Raw genomic sequence first — 10758 nt, 5'->3', positions numbered from 1 at the left:
TATCACAACATCTATCAATTTAACCTTTTGCAGTAAAATATTTTTTTCCACCACCATCCATTTCATAAATGGGAGAACATTTTGTTCAACCATAGGTAGTGATACACAGAGAATTTAAAATAGATTTAACAAATCTTTCCAATCTAAACAATACCCCATAGTTAAAGAAACATTTTGTTGTGCAAAGATGTTACAGGAATAGCCAAAAACATTGAAATCATTTTAATAACTATATATAAATTGGCTCTCTAACACAAGTCTCTTTGTAAATAAACACCTTTTCTTGGTATGGATTGCTTTCAGAAATGGCTTCTTGTTTAATGTGTGTGCATATGACTAACACACTCCTATAAAGCTGTATCCAGTATGTCTGCCTAGTTAATTCACTGCATAGGGGTTGGTCAGGAAAGACTTGAATATCATATAAAGTTTTACAACATTTTGCATTCTGTAGGACTAAAGCCATTTTGTTGGGCAAAATTTGATGAGGAAATTACAAATTAAGCAACAAGTTCTAATCTTAATCCCTTAGAGAATCCGTGGGACGAAGGACATTATGGTCCATGTATTCCAACCAACCTGAACAACATTGAGGAAATCTGCCACAAGGAAAAATGGGTCAATATCACTGACAGAAAGACTAGCTGTTATTGCAGTGAAAGCTGGCTCTACCAAATATTAGCATTAAATACTTTTTCTTAAAAATATTTTACAACATAAAACCAATGTCACCTTAGATTTTGTGTTAAGTGAAATGTCAAACAGAAATTTACCAACTATTTGGAATTAATCAGGATTATGAATTATATTTTTCAGAATTTTACACAGAACAATTTACAGACTGGCAATTCAAGGCACACAACAAATCTTGAAATTTGGTCTATGCTAAGGAAAAACGGATACATCACTAAGTGTGAGCACTCAATTAACATACATATTGAATCATATACAGTGGTGCTCAAGTTTGCATACCCCTTGGAGAATTGGTAATATGTACCATTTGTATAGAAAACATGAGTGAGTAAGCAAAACATTTCTTATGGGATCCACATTCAATTGTAGGTCATAAGAGAACGGTCAATTTCAGCCAAAACTGCCAGAAGAATTGTTTGGGATACATAGAAATACTCACCAGTAACCTCAGGAGAAATACAGGCTGCTCTGGAAAAGGACAGTGTGGTTGTTTGAAGGAGCACAATACAACGATATTTGAACAAAAATGAGCTGCATGGTCGAGTTGCCAGAAAGAAACCTTTACTGCGCCAATGCCACAAAAGCCCGGTTACAATATGCCCGACAACACCTTGACACGCCTCACAGCTTCTGGCACACTGCAATTTGGAGTGACAAGACCAAAATAGAGCTTTATGGTCACAACCATTAGTGCTATGTTTGGAGAGGGGTCAACAAGGCCTATAGTGAAAATAATACCATCCCCACTGTGAAGCATGGTGGTGGCTCACTGATGCTTTAGGGGTGTGTGAGCTCTAAAGGCACAGGGAATCTTTTGAAAATTGAGGGCAAGATTAATGCAGCATGTTATCAGAAAATACTGGCAGACAATTTGCTTTCTTCTGCACAAAAGCTGCGCATGGGACTCTCTTGGACTTTCCAGCACGATTATGACCCTAAGCACAAGGCCAAATTGAAATATTTTTTCAATCCACCAACCACAATTGTCTCCGAAATATATAGGGCAGAAAAGACAACTGAAACTAGACTAAATTGACCTGTGATATAGTAAGCATGTGGAAAAGCATAAAGGAAATACAGCTTGATTAAAAGATTACATTATTTTAATAATGCTGTGACACATAGACCAACCCAAATTTTGCTTTCACATTTAGCCCAACCTCTCCAAATTGGAGAGTTGGAGAAGGCATTCACATAGGATTAGCTAGGCAGAGTAGCAGATTTATTTCACCTTGGTGACTCCAATTTAATCCAGAAACCTTCACCCCTTTCCCGCAAAACGGAGGAAGTGGTGGTAGAAAAATAAGTTACATTTTGTCAAAATCTGTAGAGGGAAATTCAAACTTGCACTTCTTATTTGTGGGAATGTCATCTTCGAATTCCTGCAAAAATAAAACAAATTGCTTCAGAAGACGTGAACTTGTCATATTAAAACATTTCATATGAAACAATTGTACTGCTGCAGTTTTAGTGGACTAAAACATATACAGAAACAATATAGTCTTGGATGCTGATGGAAAGAACCTGAGAATCATGAAGAGTTTCTGTTGATGATTTAGTCCCTCCTGTGGACGTTCCATCTCTCCTGGGCGTGTTTGTGTTTGAAAACTCAGAAGGGTAAACATTTCCTACAATACCAGAAAGTCTGTCTTAGTACATACCTCCATACAGAATAAAACAGGAAACCGTAAACATTTCACTGTCACAATATCAGTGTTATTTCAAGAATACTAGGGGGCTCTTATCAAGGGTGTGTACTATCATTTCTAAACAGTGTGGGATTTGTCAATATGTTTGCTTTAGAATGTTCGTACATTTGTGGACAGGCATGACAATGTGTACTCAGCGCCAAGTGGTGAATAAGGGAACTGCTTCAGAAACTTATACTAGTTAATTAGAAAAATATATTTAATTGTGCAAATTGTGAAATGTGCAAATAACAGAAAAATAAATGTTTTGATTTCATTTTTTCCACTGCACCTTTCATGCAAAGTTTCAACCCCAGAAATTCATTATCACTTCATTTAATAGTGAATTTATAATGACAAAAATCTCCATAAAGTAGTAATTTAAGTTATACTAGCCTCATGTAAAACCATTGTTGAATTTTTATAAAAGATTTTTATAAAATTTAAAATACAGATGCGTGACAATGATTGGAGGAACATCCTGAATGCAATGCTTCCAAACGTGTACTGCATGAAAAATGCTGAGCAGGCCCAGTTGATCTTGATTTTGGACCGAGATGGCAAGAGGAAACGATCTAAGAAACTCTTCCAGCATGTCAATTCCCCCATCCACAGGGCACGAGGGGTTACTGAATGGACTCTATGCCAAGGTGCATAGAAGCTGTGGTGGCCCAACACCTTACCGAGAAGGTATTTTTAGTGTTTCCTTTAACTTGTTACCCTCCGTACTTTTCAGTGGGACCAATTCAGTCTCATCCAGGATGAGCCAGTCGATAAATGTCCACATTCATACACCGTTCCTCAATTGGTTGGAGTCAATAGGACTTAAGTGATCATTGGAATAGACAGCACCCAGATTGACATAAAAGCACCATTCCAAGAACAGTATGTGAAAAGAACAGCATTCCACATAATTTGCAGGTGATATACACAAGGTGCTTGAATGGGACGGCGGCAGTTGAAACACATCAGTTGTTCATTTTGCAGAGCCCCAACGACAGCATTTTTATATACTACATGAGGGAGCGGTTGAGAACAGGAGGCCTATTGGTGATTGCTGAACACTCATTTAAAGTTCCTAATATCTCCCAATGCTAAAGACACTCTTTGGTGTGGCAAAAAATATAATTATGACATGCATTCAACACGTTACACACTACAGCACCTCCAAATTTCAATCTCAGAAATAGATTGTGTCGTTATATTTCATGCTTTGGCATTGTATGTTTACCACAGGCTTGAAGGGATGATTTTGACCTTTGATTTCAACATGCAAAATGCCATGGTTGTGCACCAAACTGAGAACACATGGTACTTCCAGAGTGCGTAAAACAGTAATAGGACCGTTTGATAAATACCACTTTCTACATGTATGCACGTAATTCTGTTTGTACACATTTAGGAATGTTTCCATGCAATTCTGTTGCAGGTTTCTGCTTGGAGTAGGTTTCAGCTTGCAGTGTAGCTTTTGCTGTTCTGGAAGCACATTTTCAATTCAAGAATTTGGACAATGCTACTAATGCTAATTCCAGGCTTGAGTAATGTTGAGTAATGGCTTGTTGGGAAAAATGACTCCTTCAAGAACAACAAGGTTAGTGTTATTTCATTGAAATATGTATCAAATTATCCATTTACACTTTGGTGAGTAAGTGCCTCTTGTGTTAGTGTTCTTGGGGGCAAATACTTGATATATTTACATATTTTAACAAGATGATTCCAATGGTGCAAACATTCTTTGTTTGATAGTCTGGACATTCATATTGTCCACACCACTCTGCTATAACGGGCACATTTAATTATTGTTCAATTTACCAGACTGATTTGGCATGCTTGCTTAGGGAGAGGTCTTACCCACACAGGAGACTAACAAACATATTTCTGACACGACTGGCATGATTACAACTGAACTTAGGTTAACAAGGCAAGTTATCATAGACACCTGCCATTACAAAATTACACTAATCTACACAGTAGGCTATGCTACGTTTTAAGGGCCAAGATGTTTGTGAGTCTATGCATTGCTTTTCACATACAATCCATTTTCAAAACCATTCTTAGAATGATCACAACTGCTTATTTCATTCCTTTATCAACACAGTTTCTACAAGCTCTAACATGATCCTCTTTTTGACCTTAAGACAGCTACACAACTAGCCCTTTTTTCTGAGCGGCTGCAAGTTAGACTTTTTTACTCCCCATTACCAATATCCTTGAAAGTTCTGGGCATGTTTTTAATCTCTACGCAGTCTCTTTTCCTGCGAAAAAAACAAGGGCATACCTACAAATTGGACATAATGAAATAAAGGGAAAAAAGCAGGTCAAACTGAAAAATAAACTTTCAGTGCATACACAGGTGAACCAAAATCAGATCTATATTAAAATGCTTAAAGGGCGTTTCACTATGATTCAAGAGTCACAGTGAGAGTAGTCATGAGATTTTCAAACAAGCACTTCAAAAGGTGCTCCTGTTGGCTATTCACAGATATATTTTTGAAATTAAAATATATCAGAAATCCCTAATAATGTAAATCACATTTGGCAACTACAACACTTGTATTCTGAATAATTGTGTTCATTGCTGTAATTAAATATGTTGTTCAACTGCAGCAGACACACTTTAATTAATACCCTTGCCAATTCCATTCCCATTAGCTAGAAATAGAAAGGGATGTTCTGGGCATGGAGAAAATAATAATAATAATAATAATAATAATAATAGCTGCCAAACAGTGAATCATTTGGCTGCAACTTAATAATATAAAGCATGCAGACATGGTCAAGGGGTTTAGCAGTAGGTCAACCAAACATTAATAGGGAACAATAGGGAAGATGTGTGATGTAAATAACTTTGACCACAGTATGATTGTTGGTGCCAGACCTGATGGTTCCAGCATCTCAGAAACAGTTAAACTCCTGGGATTTTCATGCACTACAGTCTCTCGTGTTTACAGAGAAGGATGTGAAAAAACATCCAGTGAGCAACAATTCTGTGGGTGAAAAAACACCTTGTAAATCAGAGCTCAGAGGAAAATGGTAAGAATCATTCAAACTGACAAAAAGACCACAAATACTCCTTACTCAATGCTCAAATAACCACCCTTTACAACACTGGTGTATAGAAGGAATCCCTGAACACAAAATAAACCATGATGGTGGATGGACTCAAAAGAGAGTTCAGTCCGATGCTAGTGAGAGAAAATGTACATGAGAAACACAACCCATATGTGCTGACTAACGGACAATAGATAGGATGTGGTGGCCATTACTGATAGACCCCACACACCCTGTTACACACCTCCTGCTAGGAACTGTCCATATGACTGTCCTATCTATCGATAGACCCATGGACCATAGGGGAGGTTGGAACACACCATACAAGCGTACCATGTAGGATAAACCTTTATTATTGGAGGATAATAGACTGTGTAAAGGTTGGCTACAATCACAGACCACCTCCTATGTGTATTGGCATATAAGACTTAACTTTGTAATTATTGGAGAACATGTAAGAACTATGGATGATCAACAACTTCGACTCAAGCTAAATGAAGATACTCCCCTGACTACCGGTTGCATTCATCTTTTTCATGGTTCAAAAGTGGACAGAATCTAAGACTAGGTAGATTTAAGTAATAGTGGCCTGTGAGTGTAATTATACAGTGGACTGATAAGTATTCTACCCAGGACTTACAATGTAGAACTAAAATTGATTTAGTTGGGATTTTGTGTCACTGATCCACAAAGTATTAGAATTACATAATGTTGATGCCTTCACTTAACTAAAAAAAAAAAAGAGTGATAGTGTTGAATAAGTATTTACTATTTGCTACACCACACTAAAACTATTGTGCAGGCAATTGTCTTCAGAAATCCCAACCAGTTGAATTGAGTCATGGTGGTGGCAGCATCATATTATGGAGATGCGAGAGACCTTGGATTGGAGCTTAGGTTCACCTTTGAGCAAGACAATGATCCTAAACACACAAACAAGGTCATACTGGAGAGCTTGAAGAACAAGAAACTAAAGTGGCAAGACTTGAAATTTACTTTTAACCAATGATGTCCATCCAACAAATAAGCTTGAGACATTTCTGCCTAGAACAATGGGCACAAATTGCAGGAACAAGATGTGCAAAGCTGGAAAAGACTTCCCCCAAACAACAGCTGTAATTGCTGCCAAAGGTCAATCTACGGAGTACTGACTTATAGAGTGAATGCTTATCAAACCAACACATTTACGTTTTAACAACTTACCATTTGTCAAATGTAAAAAGAAAATTGCATCATACAAACTGTTGATTGTGATGTTAATCAAAGAGAGGGACTTGCCAGTTGAATCCATTTTGAATCTGGATTGTAACACCATAAAATATGAATGCCTTTGGATGGTTAATACTTGTAAAATCCACTGTATGCATAGGTTGCCTCTTGACTGACCACTTGCCATTATTGCTCTTTAGTTGCTCTTTGCCTGGGGACAGGCTCTGGTTACTCTTAGCCTCTTTGACGTCATTCTGGGAAGTTACTGTGGACTCTGGGGCAGGGCTGGCACTGTTGCTGTTCTCCTGCTTCATCGGGGAGCAGTCAGCAATGGAGCTCTGGTTACTATTGTCATCTACAAAAAGTAACAGAAAGACGATGATACTAAACCATTATTGTCAAATTATAAAAAAAAACATCAGTTTTAAATTATGTTTCATTTTCTTGGCAAAAGGTGTGGATTGGCTTACCATGCATTTCCATCATTCCAGGAGAGGAACTGTTTTCTGGTGTTGTGACCTCTGACCTGTACTTTTCATCCTTGCCCTTCTTACTTTTGCTCATCTGCAAGATGGCACATAAAATGCTCAAATAGAGATATTTATTACATACATACAGCCAATTGCAAAAATATCATAGGCTACCTGAGAAAATCTCTGTACTTGTGCAAACTCGTACAGTTCTCCCAGATTCATAGGGTGACTCCCAACTGTTGTATTCAGATTTAAACATAGGTTTTCAGTAGGATTCAGATCTGGAGTCATTGCTGGCCACTTCAGAACAGTACAATATTATGTCTTGAACCCTTTAGTTATTTTTTAGTTTTTCCCGGTCATTGTCTTACCGGAAGACCCATGACCTTTCACAGAGACTGAGCTCTCTGAGACAGAGTTCAACATTGCCCTCTAAAATGCCTTGGTAGGTCCCCAGTAGCAGAGGCAGCAAAGCTACCTCAAAACATTACGGAACCATCTCCATGTTCAACTTTTTACCCCCCAAAATACTTTTCTGTAGACACAGAGATAGTGTTTTACCAAAATTCTCTAATTTGGTCTCATCTGTCTACTGGTGATTGTCCTAGAGGCAATGTGGCATGTTCAGATTTGTTTTGCTTGCTTTCTTATGTCTCTCTCAGCTGTGTGTCTCCTACCATACAAACCCCTTTCACTGAGTTGGCAACAGATGGTGCATGTTGAATCAGTTGTGTCATCTGTCTGAAGGTCAGCTTGAATCTATGGTACAATCTTGTTTCTGACCTCCTCAGACAGCTCTATGGTTGTCTTTATTTTCTCTATTGCTGTACACAGTGACACTAAACCCGCTAAAGAGTTGTTTTCTCTATTCAAACTGGTTTAATGAGTCAGTTTTGTATTGCAGGCACCTGGAACTCACCACAGATAAGGCTGCTTGAAATAAAAAACTAGTTATAGAAATAGTCAATGTTGTCTGGGGCAATTTTAGGATTTTTATGTTAAATAGGACTTCTTTGAAGAATCATCTGGCACCAAAGTGCATGGTTCAATCACCAGAACAACTCTTACTAGAAATGGCCGTGCAATGATCAAAATGAATGGAGTTATGAATGCATGATTTTTCATTCTCATGCTGTACAAATGCCTGACTGGCCAAGCCATTATGATAATCACTCCAAACGCGGTTAAGACCTAATTGGAGCAGACATTTCCAGATGGAAGACTTATAGGTTTGATGTACCAAATCACTTGGACAGGGAAAAACTTTTACTTTTAACTGTATTATTGTTTCTTTGTATTTCAACATCAGTGGCTATTTAGTTTTGGGGGGTTTTGAACAAATTAAAACCTAATAGTCAGAAATGTTATTATATTTCTGTTATATTATTATTTTGATTTATTTTGAGTGGCCTAACAATTTTGCACAACACTAAATATCTATAACATTTTATATAATACTAGATACTGGATACTCCACCTTATTCATAAAGGGATTTCAGAATATCAGAAGTAATTGGAAAGCATAAGAGTGTTTGCTAAATAATGATGAGGAAAGGAAGCACATGTTGGTGATCATCCACCAGACTGTTCCCAAACTCATTTCACAAAGAAAAGCAAACATTTGTATTCACATGTGGACTTACATCATTTGACTTGGGTTCAGTCACAGGCACCCACTTATAGATCCGCAAGGAGGTGTCACCCACAGTCACCCATTTCTTCTCCCTACGTAAGACACAGTTGTTTTTAATGTATTACTGACAAAAATATTCCATTCAACTATCATTTTTAAATGTCAATTCCAATTATTTGTAGAGTATGCATCTTTTGCTCTTTACACTCAGATTACCCACTTATTTTGATCATACATCCTTCTTGCAATAAATGGCTGACATTTCACAACCCACTGACTCCACCAGACGCTGAATAATCTTCTTGATGCTCTGCCAAGCCAATAGAATACAGTAATAGTCTATTTGCCTTAAGTCATGTACACCTTCATTCACAACCATCCCGTCCCACTCCACTGGAGAAAAAACCAATGTATTTATCTATCCACCCCTATTCATCGTTCTCTGGTAGTGTCTGAAATTAATCAAACTAACCCTCCAATGTCCACAGAGAAGTCCAACTTCCACAGTATTTCATCATGTTATCCTTTTGAGATACATGTCTTCATTCTTCCATGCATAGGGTCTTTAACCTCCTTACTATATCAGAACTGCACATACTGCCAACAAAATAAAACAATCCTAAGAGCACGTTTGGTATTCACTTACCTGTGGGCCCTGATTAGTACAGTCTGCGGGTCCAATTGCATCATGATATTATGATTTGACAGCAATTGCTGGATTTGACTCCAGAAATGGGCCACCAGTGGACATTTCTAGAAGCGATGATCCCATCATTCTGTTCTTTCGTTGCAGTCTGCACAGTCCATAATGTTCAATGTCCCAAATGCTGAGCATTCTTTTGATAACGCGTTTTTCTAATATATTATATGGAGATGCACGGGTGGATGTGTCAATTGTTGTTTTACATATACGATCAAATAATAAAGGTAGGCTATTGGTAAATCCAAGATCCGTTCCCATCCGACTATATGAAACTGGTTAATTCTGACTAATCATGGGACATCATAAAAAGTACTTGTACCATTTAGAAACGGTAATGTAAGTCTTACACTCTCGATTCTGTAAAGGCCTATTTAGATATGAATACTCAAATGCTTTATTCAAACAATTTTGAGCTGAATACATTTAGTCTACTTGCAAATCCACATTATAGCTAACTATTCAATGGCAATTGTATACCTATTTATAACTATGTTCTATATCCAAAATACATTCCGGAGTTGTACAGTTCCTCTTCCCACCACCACCGTACGCGCTCCCTCTATTTGTAAGACACAAGAACCTCTACAGGCGCTAAATTTAAAACCCCGCGAACATAGTCAAACTATTCTCACTATTGACTGCCGTCCTCGATTTCATTGACAAAATTCGAGCATTGGGAAAAACAGCAGCCCACAAAGCTTCACAAGCTGGTATAACAGCACGCTCGAATAGCAAAAATTCATGTGACTGCGAAATGGCTTCTCAGTTCAACCCCAATATATATATTTTTTGAATAGATGTAACATCCCCATAAGTGCCTTAAGTGACCTGTAGGTTTCTTGAGCCAAGCTATCCGACCAAATTTGATTCAATGTTTCTTTCGAATCATTCATTATTTATTCTCCTGGTCTCTCCTACCGCACAGCATTGCTGCTCTAGGGTCTTACAACGATTTGCCTCTTACCAATTTCGTACTTTCTCAACAGCAGCCATGACCCGCTTGATGTCATCTTTTGCTCTACTCCTTGTCTCCGCGCGTACCGACCTGCCCGACATACCGGTAGCTGGTATAGTAAAATATGTTTGCGAAACTCGCCGACAGTTTAGACACAATGAAAGCTGACTGAATAAAGCTCAATGGGGCGGTAGCGCGCATGCGCGAAATACATAGACCTAGGCGCATGCAAAGCTATTTTACGCACGCTTTTTGTGTTTTCTAGACAGACCATGTTCCTTGCGTTTTTTTACATGGAGACAGGCTGGAGAATTTGAAGTACTTCAGACGTTTTTGAATGTTTATGCAAAGGT

At 38.0% G+C, this 10758-nt stretch overlaps 1 protein-coding gene across 1 annotated transcript; it reads right to left on the bottom strand.

Annotated features, from left to right (window-relative positions):
• Positions 1 to 1778: 1778 nt before the first annotated feature.
• Positions 1779 to 10601, bottom strand: LOC105026099 (BAF chromatin remodeling complex subunit BCL7A). Its single transcript, XM_010897323.5, has 6 exons — positions 10415 to 10601; positions 8758 to 8839; positions 7112 to 7205; positions 6826 to 6996; positions 2218 to 2321; positions 1779 to 2075 (listed from the first exon to the last, which is right to left on the bottom strand). The coding sequence occupies exons 1-6, from the start codon at positions 10504 to 10506 to the stop codon at positions 2001 to 2003; spliced, it is 618 nt and encodes a 205-aa protein (XP_010895625.1). The 5' UTR covers positions 10507 to 10601; the 3' UTR covers positions 1779 to 2000.
• Positions 10602 to 10758: the final 157 nt, after the last annotated feature.

This window comes from Esox lucius, chromosome 13, assembly GCF_011004845.1.
Source record: "Esox lucius isolate fEsoLuc1 chromosome 13, fEsoLuc1.pri, whole genome shotgun sequence".
NCBI classification, from domain to species: domain Eukaryota; kingdom Metazoa; phylum Chordata; class Actinopteri; order Esociformes; family Esocidae; genus Esox; species Esox lucius.
This window is presented reverse-complemented; position numbering and strand designations above follow the sequence as displayed.

What these genes read in the sequence shown, in the direction of transcription:
- LOC105026099 (XM_010897323.5), bottom strand. Translation starts at nt 10,506, where the DNA reads ATGTCGGGCAGGTCGGTACGCGCGGAGACAAGGAGTAGAGCAAAAGAT. An exon ending in GTTGAGAAAGTACGAAATTG is followed by an intron (nt 8,840 to 10,414) that starts GTAAGAGGCAAA and finishes TGTCTTACGTAG; the next exon opens with GGAGAAGAAATGGGTGACTG. An exon ending in TGGAATGATGGAAATGCATG is followed by an intron (nt 6,997 to 7,111) that starts GTAAGCCAATCC and finishes TACTTTTTGTAG; the next exon opens with ATGACAATAGTAACCAGAGC.